Raw genomic sequence first — 26664 nt, 5'->3', positions numbered from 1 at the left:
GGGTGATAATCTCCCAAGGCAGGGGTGAGGGGCCAGGACAGACCCTCTAATCATCTGAGGTGCAGACTGTGAAATGCCTGAGAACGGGGAGAAATTCTGGTGGATCTCCACTCCCCTACCGCCCCCACTCCCGCCTCCTTGTGCTCCACGGGCTGCCTCCTCCATCCCCCGCCTCTCCAAACAATTCCCACACAATCGAAACATCCGGGGAACTCGGGCGCGGAGTTCGGGCGGAACGGCCACCGTTGCCCACGGTAGTGTTTTCAGGTAGCTCTGGACACCGAAATGGTAAAGGGCTTCTCCGGGAGGAAGGGGGGACCCAGTGTGGGGATGGGCACCGACGCGCACTCGCCCAGGCTCTGCTTGGTCTCGGAGGGGACGCACGACCGGGAGAGCGCAGCGCTGGTGGCGAGAGGAGGCAGCGGCAGCTGCCGCTGGGGTTTGACAGCTTTGGCTGAGCCGAGTGCTAGGCGCTTTACAGTAATTGCGGTCCTCCACCGGCCTTCTGGGTAGCGAGGGGAGTCTCGGCGCGCGGCTGGGAGAGCCGTCCCCGCCGCCCCCCATCCCCTCGGCTCAGGATCAACGGGCCGCCCGCGCCGCCGCCGCCGCCGCCCGAGTCGGTCTCTCGCTCGCCCAGGACGCGCGCCCGGGCGGGGTGTGCGCAGCCAACTCGGTCCAAGCGGGGGAGGGGAGGACAAGGGGCGAGGGGGACGCCACCCAAGTGGTCTGGGGTTCGAACCCAGATAGGCGAAACGCGCCGGGAATCGATGACGGCTGGGGAAACTCGGGCAAACCTTTTTGAGGAATCACCGCTCCGACACCCCACCGCCCAGGCGCTGCAACGGAGGGTGAGCGGAGGGTGAGCGGAGGCTGGGGGAGCTCAAACTTGTGAGAGCTGGAGGCGGCGGCGGGCGGGCGGCTGGCTGTCGCCTGAGCGCTGCGCCTGCAGGGGGAGGGGAGGCGGCTGCTGGGAGGGAGGGAGGGAGGCCGGGCGGGCGGGCGGGCGAGAGGGCGGAGGGAGGGGGAGGAGGAAGAGGAGGGAACCAGGGAGGGGGGACGCGTTGGGATCGCGGCGTGCGGCGGCAGACGGAGCCTGGGCTCCCAGCGGCGAGGGGAGGCAGAGCTACGCTCCTTGCTGAACGCGGACCGAGCTCGGCGGCAGCGGGGAAGACGCGCCGGAGCCCAGACCGCGACCGAGAGCGGGAGCGAGGCGGCAGCGGCGGCGGAGGGGGAGCCCGCGAGCTGCCGGGCGGGGAGCCCAAGCCGCGCTGTCGCCGCGCAGGGAAGACTTGGCCAACACACTCACACACACATAAACACCCAGCCCGAGCGGGCGCTCGCGGCTAATCGTCAGCATGGCTCTGGGGCTCCTGCCCGAGCGCGGGCGGCAGCAGCGGCGACGCGAGAGCTGCTGAGCCCGGCCCAGCCGCCGGAGCCCGGAGGATCGCGTGGGGCTGTCGCCACCTGCCCGGAGGCTTTGAGCCCACCCCCGCCCCCACCCGGCCCAGAGCCCACCCCTCGGCGTGGCCGACCCCGAGGGCAGCCGGCTGGCAGCAGACGGCGAGGGAGGCGAGCGAGCGCGGCCCCGCGAGCGGGTTGCGGGCAGCGGGGGACGGCAAACTTTGCTGTTCGCCGCGCTTCCCCGGCCCGGCCCCTTCTCCCATCGCCAAGGTCGCCACCCCACTTTCCTCCAACCCCGCACACCTCTCCCCACCCACCCCACCTCCCGTCGCTCCTCCTCGCCGCCTCGACTCTGCTCCGGGGAAAACTTCAAAGCGCCGGATCGCAGGCTCCCTGCTTACTCCCCGGCTGGGGATTTCAGGTCAGTGCCCGGAACACCTTTCCCCGCGGAGGCCGCGCGGGCTGGCGGGCGTGCGTGCGGCGGGCTGCAGTCGGCCCCCTCCCTCGGGGCCCAGACTAGCGGCGGGTGGCTCCTCTGACTCTCTGGCGTACCCCTCGAAGCTTGTGCCTCGCGCTTCACTTTGGCTGCTTTGCTCGCGTTCGTTTTTATTTCCTAGCTGTAAGTTATTAAAAATGCAGCCAACCTAAGCGGCCCGGCGTGGGCTTCGGGGAGGGAGGGGCGCGGCGGGGGTGGGGGGCTGCCGCCCCCCTGGGGGCTGAGAGGAGAGCAGGGAGTTCGCGGATTGGAAGTTTGCAGGCAGTGTGTGTCTGTGTGCGCGGGAGCGCGGTCGTCGCTGAGTGCCGCGAGTCGGGCGGGGGGGTGAGCTGGCCTGGAAGCTGGGAAGCTCGGCTCGGCGTTAGCTCGCTAGCAGGAAGGGGAGGGCGGCGGGTTCCCGTCTGCTTTCTTTTTCGACTCGGGAAAGAACTGTAAAAGCCTCCAGCCGCCGCTGCCTCGTCTCACCTCTCCGGGGGCAGCTCGTTCTTGCTCGTGGAACGACGGCGTGTGCGTGCGCGAGGGTGTGTGTGGCGGGCGCCCCGGGCCGAGCCGAGCTCGACCTGCCGCCGCTGCCGCGCGACTCGGGAGGGGAATCCCGGTTTTTTGTTTTTTTTTTGGATTGCTCCAAAGCGTGAATCACATGGATTTAAAAAAAACACTAGGAAATCGAGCAGAGCGAGGGGTTCCGACTCGGCCCGCCCGCCAGCCAGCCAGTCAGGTCAGACGCTTTGTTTTGTAAATGTTCTTTAAACATTTTAATCTGGCACTCTGGTCCACCCGCACCTTCCCCGCGACGTCGTGGGGTTGGTTTTAAGTTGGTTTTAAGTTTAAGATCTACCCCCAGGGGTGGGGGTAGATCGTGCGGAGGCGGGGGCGGCGGCGGGCCGGGGGGCGAGACCTGGGTCCTCCTCTGGGTAGTGTGGAGTCTGGTGGAAAGCCCTGTAGGGCGTGTGCGAGTCTGCGGCCGGAGGAAGTTGGTCCCACTCGGAGGGCGTGCGGCGCAGAGGCCGAGGGCGAAGAGGAACTTGCGCACCCGGGCGCGATCCTCGGCCGAGGCGGGGAGGGCGAGGCGCCGCTGCACCGCGGGGCCCGCGCTCGGAGCAGGCGGGCGGCTGCGCTGCAGAGCCTCCGCCAACTAGGGGGCTCGGGGCGGCGGCGACGTGCTCCTGCTGTTGACCAAGCAAGCCCCGGGGCGCCGTGTGCGGAGTAGGGCGGCTCGAGGCACGCGTGGTCCCGGCGGGCTTCCCGCCGCCTGCACTCTCGAGTGGGCACGTCCCCGGGTCCCTGAGATGGCTGAGCCTGGCCGCGTGTAGGCCGAAGCCGGGGCGAGGCTTAATTTGCAGTTAATGAATCTTTTCCAGAAAGTCCGCGATCTCCAGCTAGAGGCTGTGAGTGCCCGCGCGCGAGGGCGCGCGCCGCCGGCGTCTAAAGGGTTGGGGGGTTGCGGGGATGGAAGAGCGAAGGAGGGGGGAGGGTTATGTGTATTTAAAAACAAACCTTAAAAAAAGAAACCAGCGCGCTTCAAATAGGTATTCGTACAGCCTCTTGTGTCTAGAGTAGACAGCTCAGGGTTTTAGCTGGGTTTTTTTGTTTGTTTGTTTCTTTTTTGAGAGAAGGCCAGAGGAGGGGTAGTGGTATTTGATTCTAGGGGTAGTCTCTGAAGAAAAATCCTTAAAATGACTTGGGAATAAAAACGAGGAGGAAATGGCCCACCCCAGAAGGTGGTGGGTGGTGAACGCAGACAGACTTGGTTATTTGTAGCCATCTGACACTTCCTGTGGCACTGGAAACGGACACCGCGGGCCGAAATCAATCCTTACGAGGTGCTGGATTCGGTTTGGCCAACAGAATTGCTTGTGTGGAAGTCATTTTAATTGTCGGCCTCCGAGACTCCTGTACGTGGACACTTGGAAAATACATTTGCTTCTCGACCCTTCCCACTCCACCCCCGACCTGTTATCTGGTCTGGGCTTTGCAGTGTTGGTTCCCGTGTTTATTTTGGGCATGATTTCACCGCGAGGAGGAAGCGGGGAGATGGCGGTGATTAATATGCCGTCCAGGTTTAACCCGAGGCTGGCCTTTAGTGTGCGGGTTTACGCCGCCACTCACCGGGATTGCCTGGGGTAGTGGGGGGGCGCGCGCGGGGTTCGGGCGCCAGGCGCTCCACGGGCAGGTCGGGGTTAGGGCTCGGACGGCCCCAGCGCTGTCCTTTGAGGCGCTGTCACCAGTAGGTGACTGAGAGTTAATTGGGAAGTGTTCTCCGGATCAATGGGCCGCACAGCTCATTAGCGATTCTCTCCAGCCCTTTGCAGGGCCGGCCGGGCCTGTGCCTCCCACAGAGGCCGGGGCCCCGCGGCCCGGGCTGCGGAGAGCGCCTCTGGGAAGTGGGGAGGGATGGGCGGCGAGGGGCGACCGGGAGGCGAGTGTAACTTGGCCGGGCGGCGCGTTGCGTGCGGCGCCTCGAGGCCCGCGCAGCCCGCTCTTTCTTCCTGCTCTCGGTCGCCTCGACCGTGTCTTTAACTCGCTCCCGCTCGCGTCGCTGCCTGGCTGCTCCTCCCCGCCTCCCTCGCCTATCTCTTGTTCTCTAAGCACGACGTCTGTGCTCCCCGCCCAGTTTGGGATTAGACAAGATAAAAATAGGACTGCCCAGCGCACAGAGCTGTGACTGTGCCCCGGCAGCCGTGTTGGCGGGAGCGCTGTGGGCCGGGGCCAGGGCGGACCCGCTGTGCGCTCGGGGCAGCCCGAGCCCGTAGAGTCCCACCCCGACCCTGCAGGCGCGGTCACGCTCCAGCGTTCTGTCCACCGGGAACCGTGCAGGCAGGGGGACCTGGGTAGGGTCTCCGCGCTCTCGCGGGTGTTGTTGGTGTGCCTGTGATAGATGGGTCTAGACAGGCATGCAGGCTCCCTCCCGGCTGAAGGACGGGAAGGGGGGGGCGGGCCGCGGAGGCGGCGGCAGACTCCCGTGAGCGAGCGAGCCTTCGGGCCCAGCGACCAGGGTGGAGGGAAGGCTGCGAGGGTTTCTCTTAACCCTTTAAAGACGATAGGGAGAGTGGGGGTGGGGAGTGTAGTAGAAATTCCTGGAGGCAAAGTAGCCCCCTGGGGAGAGGAGGCGGGAGTCTGGGCTTAGGGTTTTCCTTTCTCTTCTGTGTATGCAGTCTCACATCCTGGTACATTGGGCTCGATTCTTCGACGAACCAAACGCAGCTGCTAGGTGATCTAATTTGACCCGATACTTCTCAATGGGGAAGGTGTGAACACACACGGTGGGCACCCTCACTTAAGGAACTGAGTTGGGGAGATGCAGAGGTTAGACCTTACCGTTCCCAGAGGCCCAGTATGTGAAGGTCTGCTCAGAGCTTTAGTCAGTGGGGCCTCTGACCGAGAGTGTTGCCTACCAAAGACCCAAGCCTGAAATGCCTGGCCAGTGCGTACAGGTATGCGTCGGAGAGAGCAAAGGGGTCCTTGAGTTGTCTATGTAAATAAAAACACTTTTAACCATGAACTTGTGGCGAGTTCAAATAAGATATGTGCAGGGAGGCAGCCTCCAAACAGGAGTTGGACAGTGATGTGTACAAGACCGATCATTTGTATACACATCCATGGGGTCAACATTGAATGGGTCTAAAAATTGAATACAACTCTGCAGGCATTGGTCTCGTTCTTTCCCTGAGGTAGAAATTGGTGGGTGGGTTACCCTATAGAGAAATGAATCATTAGTCACACTCCTCTCTCCTTCCCCCTCCTCTTCCTTTTAGGGTTTGGAGTCTTAGGGGATCCTCTAGTTACATTAAACTGCAAACCCATATTGGTCTGGGAACGAGCCCCATTATAGACAAAGCAAGAATGTAATTCGTGGGGAGGTGTACGTGTTAGACAGGAATGCACAGATTAAGATGTGCGCCTGAATGACATGTGCTGAGACAAATCAAGACACTTGGACTCTGGTGCCCACATGGAACAAGAGATACAGAAGAGAGAAAGAACTGGCCGCGAGGAATGTAAACATGGGTATGCAAATACTGAGACCTAGAGCGAGATTCTAGGAGAAAATCCCAGACTTTGTTGAGCTGGAAACTGGAGCAGAATTTCTGTAAGTTCGTTCGAGAGACAAAAGCCCATTTAAAGGTGTGAAGAGGGTCACTTGGAAACACAAAAAGCATTCACATGCATACGTCCATGCTTAGATACACAGGCTGAATGACAAAAACCCCTCCATGCCTGATGAAGATTTTCCTGCCCGGTGAGACAGAGCAGGGCACGGAAGTGTGGGCCACACAACCACATTCGCACACTCATTCACTGGGAAATACTGTGTCTTCGGCTAGAGGGAAACTGAGGGCGACGGTGCCTAGCTAAGGGTGGATGGCCCTTGGTTACTAAGATTGCTTCTGGTTATAGTTTCTTCCCACCTAGAGTGGGGAAGAGAGTATGTCTTGAGCAGGTAGGAGGATTTCTGAAAGATTTTTGAGTTCTGGACCCTGAGAGGATGGATGGTGGAGGAAAAAGAGGAGTAGCTTTGCATTCTGGGTCGGAAGCAAGGGATGTTGCGCTCCTCTAAGCCCTGTTTGCTAAGGTGGCGCAGGGCCTAGTGAACTGAGAGAGACTGAACCGAAAGAAGTGCGAAGCTCGGCCTCTGGGCGGAATCAAGGGGAGGTATGCTTTCTTTCCCTTTTTTTTTCCCCCTTGAGGAGACCGTGCGGGGACGGCCAGCGTAGGGAGGATTAGCAGGCGCCTCTGTGACCCCAGACGCGCGCGTAAACTCGGCTTGGGTTTGGTTTGCCCGCGGCGTCGATTTGCCGCGGCCCCTCTTTGTCTGAGCCCAGCCGGGAATTCCAGCTTTTATTGGGAAGACCGCACTCGGGTGGAGCCCGCGCTGGGTCGGGCACGACAGCCGGGCCCACGGGGCTGGGCAGGAGGCTCGCCGGCCTCCGAGCCGCCCGAACCCCAGGACGGTCCTCGGGATGCCCAGCGGCCCCGGCAATGCCACCTCGGTGGTTTCCTCGAGGGCGGCGGGCCCGGCAGACCCAGCCCGGCGGGGCGTGGGGCCTCACGGGTCCCCTTGGGCCGCCGTACCGCCCCTCTCCCCCTGGCCCCACCGCTCCCCCCGCCAGCCCGAGGCCCAAAGGAGCTCTGAAGGCCCTTTGTTAAGCTCCAGGGTCACATCCGTGCCCCGGGGGCCGCGCAGGGGCGGGAGGACCTTCTCCTGGCTGGAGGCCTCCAGCCCTCGGCTCACATGGTTCGGGCCTGGAGGGGCCTCGCGCAGTCAGGAGGCCCGGCCCGACCGGGCTGCCTCGCCGGAGTGTACGGCCGGCAGGATTCCGTCTGTTTGCAAGGCTGGCTGCGCTGCCGGGGCCTAGATGGTGGCGCTGGCTTGAGAAGCAGCCGGGGCAGGAGTGGAAGGTCTTCTCAGGCCACCCCCGTGGCAGCCAAGCCGCCTGTGCCCCGAGCACTTGGCCGTGGACGTCTCCCAACCTCCAGCCCGGCCCGACGGCTTTCGCTGGTTGCCCCCCATGTGTTCCTCCGGAAGGGATAGCTGACTTTCTGTTGGATGGGAATTAACCAACGAGCTCTTCCCCCCGCAACGTTTCTGTAAGAAGGTCCCCTTTCCCAGCGCAGGCTCATTTCCGCCGGCCCCTAGTCGAGGGTGTTGGAAATGTGGGGGGGGGGCGTCCCCGCACTTTGTTATTTCTTAGAACCATGTCTCCCCGGCCAGCCATCGCCCCTCAGCACCCATGGGCTCCGGCGCCCCGTGATTAGACTAGCGGGGAAGTTCGCCAGGAGAAGATCCTGACAGCCTAAAATAGAATTTGATCTAAAAGACAGTTTCCAGTATAATCTCATTATGCATCACAGACTCCCGGTGTTATTTTGTGGAAGGCGGACAATGATCAATTTACATTGACCCGGGGCTGGGCGAGCTTTTAGATGGTAATTGCCATATTGATGTGCATGCAAAAAGGAGACCTGCTAAAATTAAAGACCGGAAGCTAAATGAAACTAAATTTCTTGTCTAGGTGCAAACCAGAGGAACTACTGGGGGGAAGAGGGTGAGTCAGGTCAGGGTGCCAGGGGCAAGAGCAGGTGAGAGGCCCAAGAGCTCCGGGAGGTCACAGATTTGGGAGCGATCTTTGCCCTGGTGATTTCAAAACGTGAGGAGGGGGCTTGTATAGGGTATGGGGACCCAGCAGGGAAAAGTTATAAACAGGCACTATTGCATTGAAGGCACTGGGATCTTTTAATGCTAGTAGTAACTGCGAGGGGGGAGGAGAGGTTTATAGGGTTATAGGGGTCTTCCTGCACCATTTCCGGCACCCCCCATTTCTATTGTTCTACCCGAGCGCTCATAACCGTGCCAAGGGCACCCACATTCTTGCATCTGAAGAGTTAAATTTTTTTTTAAAGACAGGCCTTAAACTTCCTCCGCACCCCCCTGCCCCCGCGTCTGGTCTTTCGAAGAGAGCGAGAGTAGGGGGCGGTTCTGCATGCCGCTGCGGGCAGGCCTGGACCTTTGGAGGCTGCGGGAGTTCCTCCCCGGACGCAGCAGCAGCCCCGGACTCGGCCGCACGACGATCGCTTTGGGAAGCGGCTCGCTCCAGGTGGCCCAGGGGACTCACGGTGCCCGGGGGCGGGGGTCACCTCCTTGGAGGTTGGAAGGGCCTGCACGGAGGGTGTGGAGGCGGGAAGGCGGGGGCTGGAAATCCTGTCCCAATCGGCGGTGATGGCCAAGGCCGGAAAGTTTAAAAAAGAGAGAAAGCCACTGGCTGCGAGCCAGGGGCTGCCGGGCCGCCGGGGCGTGTTTGGCTGACTAGAGGGGTGAGGACCCGGCTCCGCCATCGCCTCGGTCCCTCCCGCTGCGGAGGCCCTGGCCTGCCCCAGGCGCTCCTGGAGCCATTTCACACATCCGGAGCCTCGGCCACTGGAGGAGCCACCCGCCCGGGGCCGGGAAGCCGCAGGGGCGGCTGAGTGTCCGGCGCTCCTGCCCGTTCCCCTTCCCACCGAGCTGAGCTGGAGACGGCCCTCGGTCGTGGAGCCTGTGGCGTCTGTGGCATCGGGTGTGGATGGTTCCCGGAGCTTCTGAAAGCCCGGGGCAGAGCAGGAAATTGAAGATGGGTTGGGGAGGGGATGTTGAGCGCTGACCCTGCGCTGCTGGGATGAGAAGTTGGGGAGAGGAGAGATAACCCCAACCTCCGGCTTGTCTCGGGACTTGGCTTTTTGTGGGGACCCCCAGGAGTCCAGGAGGGTCCAGCATCTTGCAAGCCGCTTCCCCCTCAGTTGCCTCCCCAGCCCACTTTGGTCCCTGAGTTTTTCATTAAAGTCCTAGGAAAGGTAGATGTAGGCAGTCTTTCCAAAGGGCTTTTGCTCTGTCTAGATAATTTGATTTATTGCTTTATGTGGCAAGCCTTCTTCTAGTTCCAGGTGTCAGCACTTTTTATAGAGACCTAAGAGTAGCACCCACCTCCCACTGCCTGTTCTGGGCTCCTGGAGGAGGGGAAAGTGGAGCCTTGTTGGGAACCCCTGGCCTCACACCAGGGTGTTCCAGTGTAGGGAGATGGGTAGGATGTTGGCAGAAATTTCGAAAGACTTCACATGGACCAAGAGATTTCTGGGTGTAGGAGAAACTAGGGTGCGGGCTCCTTGTGGACCGAATTTCATACGTGTTAAGTGCTATCCTTTTACCCTGTATTGGAGTACAAGGGCTAAGGAAGGCTTCCGAACTTCTTGGGGATTCTGGATGGCACAATTTGACCAATAATTGGCTCCTCTCCTCAACTCCAGGACTGAGTTTGACCGTGGCCCATTTTTACTAGCTGTGTGACCTTGGGGGCAGGTTATTTATGGCCTCTGAGCCTCAGTAAGTTTCTTCATTTGTAAGACTGGGAATAATTTTCCACCTTTAGGATCAAAGAATACTTGGCACATAGTAGGCCCGGAGGATTAGTAATTGCTTTGAATGACTGGTCAGATTCCTATAGGTTGCTTCTCCGTTCCCTGCTGCCCCTGAGATGCCAGCCGCCGCCCCCCCCCAACCAAGACCTGCGTAGGCCAGTGTCTGGGGACCAAACTTCAGGTTAAGCTCCCCTCCAAGGGTATTCCTGAGGCTATTCCTCCAGGTCTGCCTCCGTGGGTTCCTCTTTCCCTTTGTTACAGTTCTTTGCATTCTGGGCTTTAAAGGAATCCATATGAAAAGGCTGGGATTTTTTTTTTCTCCCCCTAAGTGGGATCATTTATATGGTTAGGAATTGATTCCAGAACCGGTATCTAGGTGCTCTTTGGCAAGTCCTCCCGTCATTCTTTCGGGGAGAGACCTGGTGGGAAGAGGTGAAAGGGTCTGGCCCACTGCAGGGGCCAGAGGTGCTGTGGTTTGTCTGATAGGGATTAAGTCTGGATGTTATGAGGTCTCAGTGTGGTTTTCAATAAAAGTCTGTCAGGGATTGCTTCTTTTCTATCGATATGTATTTAAAAAAAAAAAAAAAAATTACTGGGCCTCCCTGGTGGCGCAGTGGTTGAGAGTCCGCCTGCCGATGCAGGGGATACGGGTTCGTGCCCCGGTCTGGGAGGATCCCATATGCCGCGGAGCGGCTGGGCCCGTGAGCCATGGCCGCTGGGCCTGCGCGTCCGGAGCCTGTGCTCCGCAACGGGAGAGGCCACAACAGTGAGAGGCCCGCATACCGCAAAAAAAAAAAAAAAAAAAAAAAAAAAAAAAAAAAGAAAAAAATTACTAGCATGAGAAGAAAACCAGACCTGTATGGATCCAGGCCGGTAGTAAGCTACTGTGATCAGGTTTCCTACTAGACTCCCAGAGGGGAAGTCAGCGTTTGATTGAAGCTACACTTGGTTCTTGACTCTCTGGGGATGCCTGCTCTGAAACAGGAGCGCTGCCTTTCTCTCCTCCCCGCCCCCACCCTCCTTTTCCCTTCTTCCCCTAAAAGCCTTTGTGCTGAAAGAGCTTCAGTAGGCATGAGTCCCTGGTACCTCTCTAAAGAATGCCTTTCAGCCTTTGCTGACATTGTTTTGTGAACAGTGGGTTTTACCAGGCCAGCAGTTTTCCCCCATCTTAGCTCACTATTTTAGAAGTTCGAGTATGCCCAGGATGCGCCCAACTGCAGTGCTTTCCAGTGTGTGTAGCCAGGGCCTTGCCTGTAATCTGAAGACACCTTAACCTTTGCCCTAGGTGCCCCCCCGGGGGTGGGGGTGGTGAAGGTGGGGAGAGCAAGGACAGGGGATCGTTGTTGAGTGTCTGTTTGTTTTCTCCAGCCACAGAGGCAGAAGGGTGGAGTGGGGCGAGGCCGAGAGTACGTTCCAGCCTTGGGTCTGATTTAAAACTTGGTTTAATTGGAGAAACTCTTAGGCATTTAACAGTTCTGTACAAATGCAAACTTGAAATAGCTCTAGGCCTACGTCAATTAGGAAAGAATAAATGAAGTACAGAGATGTCCAAACTATGTAAATCCTAGAGTTGTCTGCCCTCCCATAAACACATGACAAGTGCCAAGGCATTTCCAGTCAAAACACCCATGGAACCAGCAGCCTCCATCCTTTGTATTTATTATTTTATTAACAGCATTTTACACAGCATTTAACAAGCACAGCCTGCCTGCTTTCCACCACGGCTCTCAGCAGACTGAGGGGTGGAAAACAGATGGGGGTGGCGAGGAGTGGTCTCTAGAAGAGACTTCTAAGCTGGAGAGATCTCTTCAGATGGGCAAGGAAAAGGAACATTTGGGGTTCCTTTCTCCTGGCCCCAAAGAGAAGACAAAAGTAATGCTTTGGAGGAAGAAATCCCCTCTCCCTTCTCCGGAGGAAAGTTGTGCAGATGTGGTCTGTCTAGTCTCCACTTGGATTTCCAGAAGGTGTGAAGCAGGGTCTGCTTTCCCAACACTCTGCCCATCAGTTATTGGTGCTTTTCAAAGAATAAGTATATGTCTGCTATCAGTATTCTATATCCTGGTGGAAAGTTTATAACGAAAACTAATGCCTTTCTTAAGTCATAAAATGAGCCTTGTATGATTATTTAATTAAAATCTATTTAAGGACCGATTAGGCATGTAATTTGCGCTAATAATGACGATTATGGAAATGTTCGACTTAACCAAAAATCATAAAAGGAGACATTTTGGTCAGTGGGGCGACCAGGAAGGATTCAGGGAGTTGGACGGTTTTCCGAAACACACGAGGCTTTGGGCTGCAGAAAGTGCCGGGCTGCCTAGCCTCTGGGACCACGGTAGAGAGGGCTGCAGGACCCCAGGCCTGGCCGGGGCGGGCCGACCCACACTTTGCTGAGCAGAGAAACCGACCCTGGGAGTCTGAACAACCTTTATTCCCAGCTGAGGAAATGGGGGAGGGGGCCTGGGAGGAGGAAACTCTGGGAGAGCTGATGAACCGCACAGAACTCTGCGCGAAATGGCTGTGTTCTCTTGCTTTAACAATCAGCAGCGACACACGCATTGCTGCCTCGGCTAGCCTTGGCTGGAGCCTGGAGGGGTGGGGGGAGGGCGGTCTCTTGTTCCGGAGAAACCTGCCAGCTGCTGGGCTTGGTGCGAAGGCAGACACAATGCTGCTGTTGTTGGTTTGATCTCTAACTGGATTGTTAGTCTGGCCTTAACTGTGTGGTAAGGGGGGAGTGTGAAGGCTGTTTACAGCGAGTGCAAATAATGTGACAGCTGTTGGCGCACGAGCAGCGCTGTGCCTCCTCGGCGCTCACACAGAGCGCGCACCGTGCAGGCCCGCGGAGAGCTGCAGAGGTGGCCGCCCCTTGCTGGCCCGGGAGCCCTCGGATGCGCTGCGAGAGAGCCCTCGGCGGCGGCACCCGCCCCCCGCGACACGCATCTTTCTGGCTCCTGGGATCGTGGTGGACGTGCGCGCTGGCTGGTGTGTTGTGGTTTAGGGAACTTGTTAGGCAGAGGTGGCAGGAGAAGGCCTGCGGGGTCATGAGTGTCAACTGTCTGGAGGGGTTTGGCCGGGATCTGTTGACCTGGGGCCTCAGTGGCTTGTGACCGGGTTGTTAAGATTTGGGAAAATAACTTTCCGCCCTAAAGCAAGCCTGTTGGAAAGAATGTATTATTAACTGAAGGCTTTCTGGAAATTGCAGAGGCTCTGAAGGTCGTTGTTCTTCCTCTGAAATGGCCCTGTTATTCAGACAAGTTCAAGAGACGGGCGGCCGCTGTGTTCTATGCCCTCGGCCCTGTTTCCTGGATTGGAAACACAAGTGGGTAGGTTCAGGACCCGAAGGGGGGGTGAATGGGGGTGGGGAGGGGTGCAAGTCGGCTTTTGATCACCCGCCTCCCTTTGCCTTCCCGGTTTTTAAGAGCGCGCTTGCCTTTCAGCTGCAGGACCAACGGTGCTGTCTTGAGGTCTGCCCACAGCGCCACCCACTCTGTGACTTAATCAACTAAATGCCCAGAGCCCGGCCTTCTCTGAGTTCCTGGTCCTCTGCCAGGCACTGCGGGGAGGCGCCAGGGTGGGAGGGAGAACAGTTGGTGGGTGGCAGCAATACCCCGCTGGGCCGGTCCAAGCTGGCGGGCTCAGGATGGTCCTCAGGTTGGTCCAGAAGATGGGCCTGCCCCTGGGCTGTCCTGGGGCAAGCTGGGTGTAAACACCACTCCCCCCAACCTCAAGGTTGAAGGCTTCCGCAGCCCTGGCCCCCGGGCTTTGGAGGATCATTTAGAGCTGACTTAACTCTATATCGTGCCCTTCTGTGTGACTTCGGCCCCTGAGTGTACAGCTTGCAGGATATCTGCAAATTATGGGTCCACCTCCGCCCCACCCTGCCCCCAGATCTACTCTCTGAGTTATAATGTGGACTTCTACATCTAGTTGGGTTCCCTAGAGGGGAGCTGGGAGATGCTTCTGGAATGATACATGAACTTCGGTGCCAGTTCTATAAACTCGTCTCTTTTTATGACGTGTGCCATTTTCTGTAGGAATGTTGCTTGCAAAACGAGTTTCGCCTTGGAGGAAAGGCGGAAAGATAGACAAGCCTGCAACGCCAAAGCGCTGGCAGTCTTTCCCTCCTTCCAGCTCTCTTAAAGCAGCCGGGCTGCATTTCCAGGATTAGACTCGTGCTTGTGAAGAGGGACTCTGGTTGGCTTTTTTTTCCACCGAAGCAAATGCAAATCAGAGAAAAATAATTTTCTTTCAACGATATGCAACGTATTAGTCACTTGTTATCGTGCTCCGAGGCAGGCCTCATTTGCGCGTCTGCCAGCTCGCTCACATCTGCTCGGCGCTGTTTGGGGCATTTTAACCTTGGTGGTGTCGTGTCTGGTCCCACGGATCAAGGAGGAGTAATTAAGCTCTGAACAGCTAGAAGAATTCACGGGCCCCCACGTCTACCGCAGTTTTCCCACAGCTTTGTTTGGGGTGTTCCGGGTTCCAAGATGAACAGACGTGGGGTTCCTATTGTTCCTCGTAAAGAAAGTGGGAGCCCCTGTCCTCCTCTGACCCTCATCCCCAGCCTTCCCAGGACTCCCAGGCTGCACACAATCAGCAGGGAAGCCGGGTGCAGATCACAGGACCCTGTGTTTTATGCATCTTTTATTCGTAAAAAGTTCCTTTGTGCTTCCTGTGTGTACTAATGATAGCTGTCGTTAATAGCTTTCTGGTATAGCTTGTTCCTTGTGGGGGGAGGAGTTTGCAGTGAGTTCACTTTATTTCTACAAAGCCCTGATGGAGGCTGCAGTGCAGTGACACCCCCTCTAGAGTCGTGGTCTATGGATCGTTTATTCTGGATTTGTTTCCAGGTTGTGTAGACTCCAAGTGGGATCCCAGCCTGTAGGGACCAGACCCGGGGGGGTGTGGAGGGTGGGTGGGCGGGGAGGAGTGGAGTCAGGTCGATTAATTGCATTCAACCTCGGTTTCCTGTCCTGGGCTGCTGCCTCCTGTTGAGGGACACCAGCTTCCAAATGGGGCCCCCTCTTGCATACACGCGTGGTTGTGTGTGGCACAACCGTGAAAGAAAGTGAAAGGAACAAAAAGCCGAGGCCTGGCGTGGGGGGGGGGCGGGTTGGCGGGGGGAAGGGGAAGTGTCTGAGGTTGGTCCAAGAGCTGACGGGGGGCCACGGCTCTGCTTTTGGGAAAGGGGGTGTGTGGCGGGCAGCCCCGGTTTGGCAGCGGCTCTCCCGGTCGATCCTTGCTGGTGCCCCCCTCCCCAAGCCCCCGAGCCCCCTTTTACAGTTGGCTACACCTGGCTTGCATCTTTGAATCGGGGAAGGTGGGGGAGGCGTCCACGGAGAGAACACTCCAGACTGGCCGAAGGGAGCGCAGGACGATGGGCCGGAGCGGTCTCCAGTCAGTGCCCACTCCCCTGGGGCGCGCCGCCGCACATCCTGGGTTCTCCGTGCGCCCACCCAAAGTTGCTTTTTGTCAGAGATTCAGCGGCAGGCGCCTGGGAAGGGGGAGCCCAGAGGAGCGCGCGGGCGGGGTGAGCTGGGGTCGGGGGCTGGCCGAGAGAGCCGGTGGTCCTGGAAGGTCGGGCGGGGGGTGCGTGTGCGGGATCGGCCCCGCGCGGGGACCTGGCGGAGGAGGGGCGAGGAGCCTGCGGCAGCGCGGGTGTGTGTGGTGGGAGAGAAAATCCCTTTGATGCCGACCGATCCGTGCTCAGGGCTGAGGCGGGGGAGGGGTCGCCCTTCCCCCACTCGCCGCCACCGCTGCAGGCCAAGTTCACTCCCGACTGACCCGAGTGGCTCGCGGCGCTATCCTGGCGCCCTGGGAGGAGGCAGGGAAGGTTCTGGTTGCTCAAAAGGTCAGGGCCAGCCACGTGAGTTTCCCGTCCCCCACCCCGTCACACCCGCACTCCTGCTCCGCAGCTCTGTTACTAATGCAAAACTTGGGTCGTGAGTGGGGACGCCTCTGGAGGCGGCGACAGCCATGACTTGGAGTGTGCCAAGAGACAGAGCCTGGGCAGGCTGGATCACTCCTCCCACCCTCCACTCCCCCCCAGCACCCATGCCCGGCTGCAGGACCCAGTCAGGCGACCTCCTTCAGCCACACCCCAGGAAGCCTGCGACCCTCCCCCCGACCTGGGTGCATCCTTGGGGTTCCCTTCTCCCCACTGCTACGCATACTGGGGAAAACATCCCAGGAGGACTTGCCCCAACGCTGCACACCCTGGACTGCTTTTTCTCATCTCCCACCTCCTCGCGGCCCCCAGTGCTAAAATAGGAACTTCTTCATCCCTCCCTTCCTTGACGCCAGTAGAGAAGTGCCTGTGTGTGACTCAGTCTGCGCTTGGAGCAGTCCCAGGAAGGGCTCCCGCGCCATGAGCTTTGGGCTTCCATGAAAGCCACACACTCTGCAGAAGGTCACCCCTCCCTGGCCCCCTCTGTGTCCCTGCCTCAGCCTTCCCTCTGCCGCAAGGAAACTATGTAGCCATTCTGGGGTTTGTTTGTTACGTAGAATGTTTAGTGGAGTCAGATGCTGTTTAATGGGTTAGATGTGGCCTGCACCAGCTATTGCCAGGCAGAACTCAAGTCCATAGTGCAGTTTAATCCTCTGGAAAACACGGTGCCAAAGATTTACAGATGAGGGGGTCAAAGTTGAAGAGGTCCGGCCACCTGCCCAGAGACACGCCATGGATGAGAGTGGGAGCTGGGAGGCTGTGGTGACTGCGCGCGCGCGCGTGTCCTCCACAGAGAACCAGCCATGCCCGTGCAGTGAGAGACACCCCTTCCCCGAAGAGGTCCCCAGCCTACGGAGGACCGTGGCACATGGCATGCTGGCTGGGAGCCCTGCCGTCTGCCCGGCCTTCTGAGCCGGAAGCTCCCCAAAACCCGTCCAGGTCTTCTTGGTCACTAACTGGATAAGTGCCTGATGCGGCATGGGGTGCCTAGAGAGTGAGGCCCTAGGAAGGGGCACCGTTAGTATTGGAGTGGAGTTGGGATGGTTTGGTGGCGCTGCTTCCCATTCCGTCGCTGTCACTTGACAAGCGTGCTGTGCAGACTTGAACCAATCCATCAGCGCCTCAAGGGCGGAGGCAGTGGAAAGTGGCCCGGTGCCAGGAGGAGCTGGGGTGGAGAGAAAGGAGAGGTGGCAGGAGTGGCCTGGTGCTGCCTTCCTCCCTGCGCTCACGCCAGCCTCTCACTGCCACTGCTCCTTCCTTTGCAATCTGTTTGTTGCCTGCCAAGGGGAGTCGCCTTTAAAGAAAAAAAACAAAACAAACGTTCTCTCCTTCTCCTCATTCCATAATGGTGTCTTCATAGCAGGAATCGGCAGAACGGTGGTGGGTACAGCTGGGGACCCGTGTGCCCCCTCGTGTCTTTTCACAGAGGGCCAAGGTGCCCTCACTCAGGGATGCCGAGGTTGGGGGGACAGCTCCTAATCTTGGTCCCTCTGACCTCTTTCTGCCAATCAGGCTCTTCTCCCCAGCGTCCAGGCCAAGCTCGGATGCTAATCATAACTCTTGGTTCCCGGACCAGATGACTGCCCAAGTCTGTCGAGGGAGACTCAAGCTCTCCTGTGCTTGGCCCTAGGGCCAGACCGAAAGCCGGAGACCACGCGGCGAGTCTGCGTTTTGCAAGCCGGGTCTCTCCCAGAACTGGGTGTTCAGCGGGCAGCCACCACAATTCCTGGTCTGTTCTTCAGAAACCAGACCCTCCTCCGTCTCCCCGGCTGACCCCTTCTCTTGGCCACCTTCCCTCTTCATCCCTATCCCACATCCTTGCCCCCTTCTCTCCACTGCTGGAAAAAAGGGTTAAAACCCAGAGCCAAGGTGTAGCTTAGCAGCTCCCACTGGAAACAGGTTGGTGCTTGTAAAGTGCTTTTCATGACTGACTTCACACATCTTGGCACTTCCAGAAGCATCACCCACCTGTGGAAGAAAAGGGGGGGGTCGTTGAGAAATAAGGGCAGATGAGCCTCTTATATACAGCAGCAAAGCGCCTGCTCTGTCTGTCATCTAAATCACGTCATTTGCCCCCTGCAGCATGACCCACAGCCAAGGGTGAGGGAAGTCACTTTTGAAGAACTTTTCCTTGGAGGTTAAAAAAAAAAAGAAGAAAGTAAGAAAGACCCCCAACTATTTCAATAGCCGCTTTTAGAAGAGGAATGGGGTGAGTGTGGCGGTGTCTCTGACCCTATCTCTGTGTCCCTTGTGCCCAAGATCCCCTTAGTTAGTTCTACATCCCAGAGAGATGGGGGGTGGGCCCGTTTCTCAGTGATGGTGGGGTGTACGCAGTACGGCCTTTGCCCAGGATGAGGGTGTTCCTGCCCAGGATTTGGGCTGTCGCTCTGGAGAAGGGCCTCACGCCAGGCAGGGCCCCCGGCTCCTTGGCCCTTTCCGCTCAGGTCCATCTTTGGCCTGGAACCTGAAGAGTTAACAGTCTTTAGCTCGTTGCAATGAAATTATGGCTGGCAGTGGCGCCGCTGTTTGTTCAACAGACCTCCAGTTTTAAACAGTTCACAAAAAGTTCATGGGGCAGCTAAAGATTATAAGTGTGTGTGTGGGTGTGTGTGTGTGGGGGGGGGTGTGGGTGTGTGTGTGTAGTCAGCAGGATCCAGTACTGAGCCTTGCCCCTCCTCCTCTTGTTTCTTCACGGCCAGCCCCCCGCCCCGCCCCCACTCCCGTGACACTGGACCACGCTCGGGGCCTCAACCCTCCATCTGACCCTGTGCACGTAAGAACACTTCATCCTGACACTGGGTGTTATTTCTCTGTGCGGCGTTAATATTGAAAACCCCACCAGACAAGACCTGGAAGGGCGGGGAGAGGCTTTGAAAGTACCCCGTGGTCCCAGGTGTCTCTAAACTGCATTCCCCTGTCATGCTAAGTCCAGGCCGCCCTTTCTAAAGAAAAGCCCTTTCAAGGGAAGGGGGCTGCTGGCCCTTTTTGAGGGGAGGGGAGAGGGCTCAGTAGGATGATTGTGGCAGCGGCCTTTCTGTTTCCTCAGTCAGGTGCTCAGAGGTCCTTGTCCCAAGGTGACAACTAAAGGAGACATGTAAGAGGCAGCTTGTGTAAGTTTTGAAGACTGGAGCACCAGAAGATTGGGGCTTCGAGGGCACACATGCTTCGTCCCTCATCCTTTTCTTAAGGGTTTGGTGGAGTGACCCTTTGGCTTCTGGTATAATGTCCAAATTTCATCATGACACCCAGCCAGGGGGTGGCATGGTGTGGTCCTCCCGCTGCAGCCACGGCCAGGACACTTGCACCGAGGAATGTTGCTCCTCCACCTTTTAGATGAGGCTTCCCTGGACATCTTCCTTTTGGTCTTCCTTTTGTTAGAAGGGGCTGCAGGGGTTAGGGAGGGGACACTTTGTTGACGTGCCTTCTGGTCGGCCCTGCACTAGTGGTGGCCTGCCCCCACCTTGATTTGTATGTTCGAAACACGGAAGAACAGCCCGTGAGCCCCCCACAGAACCTTCCTTGATGCCCAAGTCCATCTGAGTCCACCTTTTCGGGGCACTGTGGCCAGCCACTGGAAATGCCCCAGTCTGTCTGAAGAAAGGGACGCTTCCTAAAGAAATAGCTTCTCTAGAATCCCACCAGGCCGGACACAACTGGGAGATCCCTGCCTCTCCTCCAGCTTCATCGTTGAGCTCTAACTCCGCGCCGTGTGTCTGCGGCGTGGGGCTCTTGATGAACAGACGGTGTTCTCTTCTGTATAGGGGCCGACGGGGGATGCTGGTGGACAAAAGCCTGTGTTAGGACAAAGAAATGCAGAGGGATAGCCTGGCTGGCTTTGGGATTCATAACATATCTTTGGGCTCATAACATATCTAACAAGATATAGCAATCTTTTTTGATTTTTTTGAAGTTTAAACAAATAGTGTACTCTGCATGAATTTTGTCTTTCAAATGAATCATTCTACTGTGGGATTTATGATGCTATAGTACTAGTTTACGAAGAAAGTGTAGTAGGCTTCACATATCTCCATATCTTATATTGATGGCATTTAAATTCTAATACCAAACTGTTATTGTTTCATAAACTAGGAGAAAATTGCGCTGATAACAAGCAGGAGAAGCTGGCAGAACCAATAGATTTTCTACTCTTTCTTTCTATTGTTTGTAAGCCTAGTTACCCTAGTTGACCAGTTAATGACAACACAAAATGAAATTTTCCTGGCTGCTAATTAATTAGCTCTAATTTCACTAGTTTTGTTACTGGTAAGGCTTCCACTAATTCTATGTGTGAATGTCTTCTTACCCTACTCATCCTATTTTCCTCTCTGAGCTTCCTCATATGTAGAGAACCCATTTGATTGACTTAAGAGTCAGAAGAGACTTACAATCAGAGAAAAAGCAAAAAAGAACGACTATAATGCCAACTAGTATAACTATTAATTAGAACTTATGTTTTGAGGATTTTCAGACAGAAGAGGGGTAGAAATGATAATAGTTTAGTTTTAGGAAGGCTGTAGTACACAAATAGAACCCCAAATCACACCACAGATAATTTTCCAGGAATTTAATATATCTGATATACACTCAATTTGTGCCCATGAATGGTGAGCAACTGGAAGTAAAGGAGAATCACATAGTTACATTTCCGGACAAATCAGGTTATCAGAATGATGCAATAATGACAGTTTACCTCAGTCACTTCTTAGGCTTTCTTATTTACTATGCTAAATGTTAAATGAGATTGCTGAGTAAAAGCATTACAATGACTTCAGCATTGTGGGACATGAAACACAGTGAGAACTCAGAGCAGGGAAGGAAATAAGTCAGGTAAGCAGGAAAAAGAATTGAAAGAGCTGAAAGATGTATTACTTGGCTGTCAGGTGTTAGGAGAGTTTATTTGTGCTTTTTCTTAATCTTCATAACGCTCTTGTCAGAATGGTAGTAACATACCCATGTTTTTAGATGAGCGACCTTTAACTGTAGGTTGCACTTGATTGTCTGCCAGGTTTTCAAGTCTGTGATGGGGACAGTAATGTCAGAAATTTCAATCCCAGTCAAATCAAGAGCTGGTAGAAACACCATTAAGGAAGTGCATAGTTTTGACCCAAATTTAACCACATTAAAATGTTGTCCTTTCTTCTCCAGGATGATAGTCTGTATTTCAAGAAGAATTCTAATTCTTGCCCCATAACAATTTCTCTGAGTTCTTTGTGCCAACTAAAGCCTTTGATTGATTTTCGTATTAGCAAAGCCCTGGAATTCTATGCAAAATGCTATGAATAGTTATCTACCTATCTAATTATTTTTAGCAAAAGGATGCAGAGCCGTTATCAGATTCTCAAAACTCAATCAGATTATCTAAGAGTTTACATTAAATGAGGTAATGAATGCCCTTTCTGGATCCAAACATTATAGTATTTTTAATCCTTACCGTGGTCCCTGAAATGTCTATTATCTCTAATTATCAGTAAGGGAACTGAGGCGTCGTAAAGTCTTAAGTAAGTGAGAGGTCTGGAATTCAAATCCAGGTCAGTTTCAGTCTTGAACACCACTAATTCTATAGCCTACACTGCATTCTATACTCTTAACTGTAGATAATCAATAAATGTTCATTTATTTCCTTTACCCCAGTTGGGGACAAAGAACATGGGTGTGTGAAAGTACAGATTAGTTTTAATGTAAATGATATAACAAGAATGCTAGTCAGCAGTTACGGAATATTCATATTGTTCTAGGAGTTGAGCATTAAGTACTTTACAGGCATTCTTTTATTTAAAATCTCATATATATAATACCTACCTTAGGAAGTAGGTAATATAAATGTGCCAAGGTGATTGAAATAACGTGGTCATGTACAGGCAATGGAACTGGGAAAGAGTTTTCTGGGCTGATGGTTGAATTTTGGCCAAGACATTAAGGGGAGAAGGGATGAGCACTGGTGGGGAGACTGAAAACTTATTCATCGTAGGGAGAAAGCACTGGTGGAAGCATTGTGCTGCTTGCTTAAGAACTGTTACCCTCATAACCCCAAAACTGAGGTTTTGCTGAAAGCTGAAGGCAGATTTCTTGCAGTGTGAAAAAGAATTTACTGATATCTCTTCATCTCTTCACGTTTGAACACGACTGTTTTGCAGATTTGTTGAAATGACTCAAGTTCTCTTTCAGATCTGGACTAAATGTCTGTATCACAGCATTAGGGCCCATGGAGCAGCATTTGCAAGCCCATACTCCCCTCCCCCCTTTTTAGTGTTTTGCACTCTGGAAAAGCAAACAACAGCAACAACAATATCTTATTTCCTTTTATCTATAGTTATTATTAATCTTGTCAGGAAACCCAATTTGATATATTTATGCTAAAATATAAATGAGATTTTTCCAGTTTTATTGAGATTTAATTGATATATAATATTGTATCTGTCCAAGGTGTACAATGTGATGATTGATATATATAGATATAGTGTGAAATGATTACCACAATAAGTTTAGTTAACCTTAATTGACATAATTACAAATTTTATTTTTGTGATGAGAACTTTCAAGATCTACTCTCTTAGCAACTTTCAAACATAAAATACGGTATTGTTAACTTCAGTGACCAAGCTGTACATGACATCACCATTACTCACTTATCTTATAACTAGAAGTTTTTATCTTTTGATCATCTTCACTCATTTTCCTCACCTCCAACCCCCAGCTCTGGCAACCATCATTCCATCCTTTCTATCATGAGTTCAGTATTTTAGATTTCACATGTGAGATCCTAAAGTATTTATCTTTCTCTGTCTGACATTTCATTTAGCTTAATGACCCCCAAATCTACCCATGTGGTCACAAATAGCCAGGTTTCTTTCTTTATCATGGCTGAATAATAGTAGGTTGTATGCACCCCATTTTCTTCATCCATTCATCCACAAAAAAACAATGAGGTTGTTTCCATGTCTTGGCTACTGTATTAGGTTGGCCAGAAAGTTCATACAGTTAATGAATACACTGTTCAATAAAACTTGGTGAAAATGAAAAATGTGTCTTTTATTTTTACTTAAAATAAATCTTTGACAAAGCCAGCTAGGCATCCCTTTGAGTAATGACTTATATCATGTTGAAATATTTTAAACATATGAACAGTAATAGCTTAAATGACAAATGTTACTAATATTGACACAATTGATCAAGGAGAATATGTTAGAATATGTTAAAATGCAGATGGACAGTGAAAGAACAAATATAACTTTTAACTAAATATTGTCTTGATATTTAGACCATTGGTTAAGAACATAACAGGTTTCATCCATTTCAAGAAAGCAGAATATTTGCAGATCACTTAACATTTACTAGGTATGTTCTCAGTCTGGAAGGATATATTTCATTTACATGTGTCATTTAATTTAACCCCATCCCTCTGTAATAGATAGTGTTATCCCTATTTGCAGATAGGAAACAGGCTCAGAAAGATTAAGAATGTTACCTAGTTTTAGTAGGTAGCCAAACCTAAACTGATCTAATTCCAGGGCACAGCTCTTTCTGACAGGTCAGTGTGGGTCTTTATCTCTTTGAGAATTGTTGAACATTAAAAGCCTTCTTCCAGGTAAATGCATAAAGAAACAACATGAGCAATGATATAACAATACAAGTCTCACTAAATAATTAGTGTGTTTGGCCCTGCTTTTGCTGACAGATCTTTTGCAAAATTGCTTTTCTCTGAGATAGTGGAATTTAAATATTTTCTTTGAAGACTTTCCTAAACTATACCTATCAGAAAGCTATTTTGCTTTAAGGCTAAAGAAAAATGAAAGCTTACTTAACTACACTTAGGTGCCAGAGTCATACTATGAACTCTACACCTGCCAGGATTCATGCTAAGATAGGGTGGCTCCACAAACTGTCCATAGTACTGTGATTTCTTTCTGATATTTTGAAGTAGAAATAATGTAATAACTATTCACAAAAGAGAGAAACACTGTTTCTTGGTCCTCAATATCATACTGCTGTAGGCTAATTCTTTCTCTCTTCTGTTGCCCCTTAGTATAGAGAATGTGTTTTGGGGACCCTCCTTCACGATCTTCTCCATTCCAAGAGCATCTTACATAAATCCAGGACTTCTCAAGCAGCCAGTTTTGCCAGATGGTCTTAGGGTTGGTTGTACCCATATATGTATAATCCTGAACTTCTCAAGTAAGGTCCTTATAGAGCATAATGGCTAAGAGAATTGGTGCTGATACCAGACCTGAGTCCAAATACTGCCTATGCCCCTAACTAGCTGTGTAACCTTGGAGAAGTAACTTAAGCCCCTTAAACGGATTAGATTTCTCACCCGGAAAATGGTATAATAAATGCATCTACCCCATATGGTTAGTGTGTAAATTAATGTAACTTGAGATAGTGCATGTTAAGCATTAGCACAGTGCCTGTCTCTTGTTAGTCATACCTGCTTTTATTATTAATTATTCTCTTTATATTCCCAGTTTCAGCTAGGTGCCTAACATATAATAGTTGTTCAGCAAATATTTACTGGATTGAACTAGCTCTGAAATTTAAGCATTGGGTCAACAGCAAAGTAGTCACCCCACCATCATTTCTCCCACAGAAAGGGAGAATAGATGGAAGCCAGCCATCATACTTTCTTTTCTTATTCTAAACTTCCCATCCAGGCCCAGCAATAAAATAATCTTCCTGAACCCCAACAATTTCGAGAATTTTTCAAATCACACTATTTGAAAATAGTTGGGTTTCCCTAATCTAATATGTCCCCAGACCCCAAGGTCACCAAGCTTATATTAATGAAGTCTAGTTAAGATAAATGATTACAGTTAGTAAACCAACTGCTTATGAGCTCATTGGGCTTTTTAAAATTTACTATCTGCACTTCATAGAGACACAAGTAGTTTGCTTTTGTAGGACACTCCACAGTCAAAGTAGTCTTTTAAAAAGCACAAATCAGATGCTATTATCGCACTGCTTCTAATCTCTAAAGGCTGTCTATTGTAAAGAGATGAAAATTTCAACTACTTAGCCAGGTTCACAGGGACCATGTGCTCTGGTCACTTACTACATGTTTCCCTGACCTTCATGGGGTTCGAGGCACAGTTGTCTTTTTCAGTCCCTCAGATGCAACAAGCTCTAGTTCTTGCTCTCCCAGCTTTAGATTGGCTAATCCTTCTACCCAGACCAATTTCCCTCTGATCACTAAGGTCTCGGTTCAAACGCCACCACTACTATCTTGACCAAAGAGACCTGCCTCCTCACTGCCTCTCCATCCCACTGTCCAGTCGTATTTCTGTCGCTGTACAAAATGTATTTACATGTTGACTCTGTCTTCCTCCACCACTGGACACTTGCTTAAGAGCAAGGACTTTGTAATTTTTTGCTCACCACTGAATCTTCCAAAGCTTGCAGGAGACACTGGCACATAGAAGGTGTGTAGGAAATATGTGTCTAATAAATGATTAAATATGTGAATAAAAAAATACTGTGAAACACTAACACAAGAATAATCTTCTTTCAAAAGAATAATGAAAAATAATTTCATTCAATAAGAGTCAATCTTAGTTACTGATACATGACTTAGTAGTTCCCATTCAATTTAAAATGTTCCATTTTTTTCTGATACTTCACAAGTCATTAATTAAATGTTGCTCACTTTTAAGGCTAATCTGTGAGACATTATTTAACTTGTCTACTCTAAATTTCCGGCATTAACTCAGGCGGGGCTTCACCAAGTACTGATCATGTGACCTTGGCCTCTCATTGCCTCAGTTTTCTCAATTGTAACATGGGTATAATAATAGGCTTATTTCATAGGCCTATGAGGAGGAAAACCTCATATATATATATATGTATGTGTATATATATATGTATTTAAACAGTGTCTTAGAATAGTGTCTGGCACATGGTAAGCATTAAAGAGTATTGACTGCTGCTCTTAGTACTGTTATTATGAGAACTAACTGTTGAGAATAATCCTTCATATAGTGGTTTATTCCACTGAAGATAAAGGAAACTAACAGAATATTAGAAATCAGATTAAACACAGAAAGCCAGTAAAATATACCAAGACAGAAGATGATGAGAGTGTAAAAGCATAGAAGAAAAGAAAAAAAACGGTTTTTGTTTTTCTTTTTCTTTTTCTTTTTTAAAGAAGGAAAGAGCCTAGAATTAGGACAAAAACTATTCATTGGCTATACTGACATGGAGATCGCTGGTGACCGTCATAAGTAAAATTTCAGGACAGTGGGCAAAGAGCTTACGGTGAGAGAAGTCAGATGGATGTAAATTATAGAGTAAATGCGACGTGAGGACATGGAAACAATACATGAAGATAACAATTTTGAAAAGTTCAGACATGAATTGGCTAAAGAAGATATGCAGGGATTAGGGGAGGAGGGAGGCTTTCATGTTACACGTATAGTTTTTAACATTTTAAGTTGGAGTTACTAGTCTAGAATGAGGTTGAATTTTGGCAAGAATCATTCCTAAGGAGTAGCTGGGTTGTAGAAAACGCAGTGCTGTGAAGTACTTGAGAAGATGAGAGAAAATGAAATGCTGTCTGTAGTGCACATGGCCTTTTGAGTCCTGTAGTAAAAGGGAATACAAAGAGCAACGCAAATGCTAATGAATTAATGGATTTGGCAGTGGACTATTTACTGACTTCTGTGTTCTTAATGAGTCATGAAGCACCTCACCGGCTCAGAGTGAAGGAAGTGGAGAGGATGGAGGAACATTTGAGGAGGGCAGGTAAAGCTTCTCAGAATATAGTCCTTAAGGAGAATTAGAAAGAACGTGCTGTAAGTCAGAGCAATATTTCCAGTCTTGAAAATCCATTTGAAGTTGGTGATTATTAATTTATTGGAATACCAATTTGCCCTGCCACATGATTTTTCTCCAGCTACCTGGATATAAGTTACACAGAGTCAGAAAAGAGTGAGAGATAACA

At 52.3% G+C, this 26664-nt stretch overlaps 2 protein-coding genes and 2 pseudogenes across 5 annotated transcripts in view; 3 read left to right on the top strand and 1 right to left on the bottom strand.

The window, feature by feature from the left end:
- The window catches only part of LOC309799247 (centrosomal protein of 78 kDa-like), a 780309-nt pseudogene that overhangs the window by 626194 nt on the left and 127451 nt on the right, over positions 1-26664 (top strand). The gene's annotated exons all lie outside the window — the stretch shown is intronic.
- Positions 1-26664, top strand: part of LOC309800867 (centrosomal protein of 78 kDa-like) — a 720575-nt pseudogene that overhangs the window by 589173 nt on the left and 104738 nt on the right. The window lies entirely within an intron of this gene.
- LOC309799856 (ferritin light chain-like) overlaps positions 1-26664 on the bottom strand; it is a 99141-nt gene that overhangs the window by 52063 nt on the left and 20414 nt on the right. The gene's annotated exons all lie outside the window — the stretch shown is intronic.
- LOC309800874 (uncharacterized protein) lies at positions 74-18075 on the top strand (the record flags this gene model as incomplete). The annotated part of the gene is made up of 5 exons (XM_082615184.1): positions 74-254; positions 514-848; positions 950-1822; positions 2560-2615; positions 17365-18075. The coding sequence occupies 5 exons, from the start codon at positions 74-76 to the stop codon at positions 17612-17614; spliced, it is 1695 nt and encodes a 564-aa protein (XP_082471310.1). The 3' UTR covers positions 17615-18075.

Source organism: Mesoplodon mirus (genome assembly GCF_964341445.2).
Source record: "Mesoplodon mirus genome assembly, chromosome: 3".
Lineage (NCBI taxonomy): Eukaryota > Metazoa > Chordata > Mammalia > Artiodactyla > Ziphiidae > Mesoplodon > Mesoplodon mirus.
This window is presented reverse-complemented; position numbering and strand designations above follow the sequence as displayed.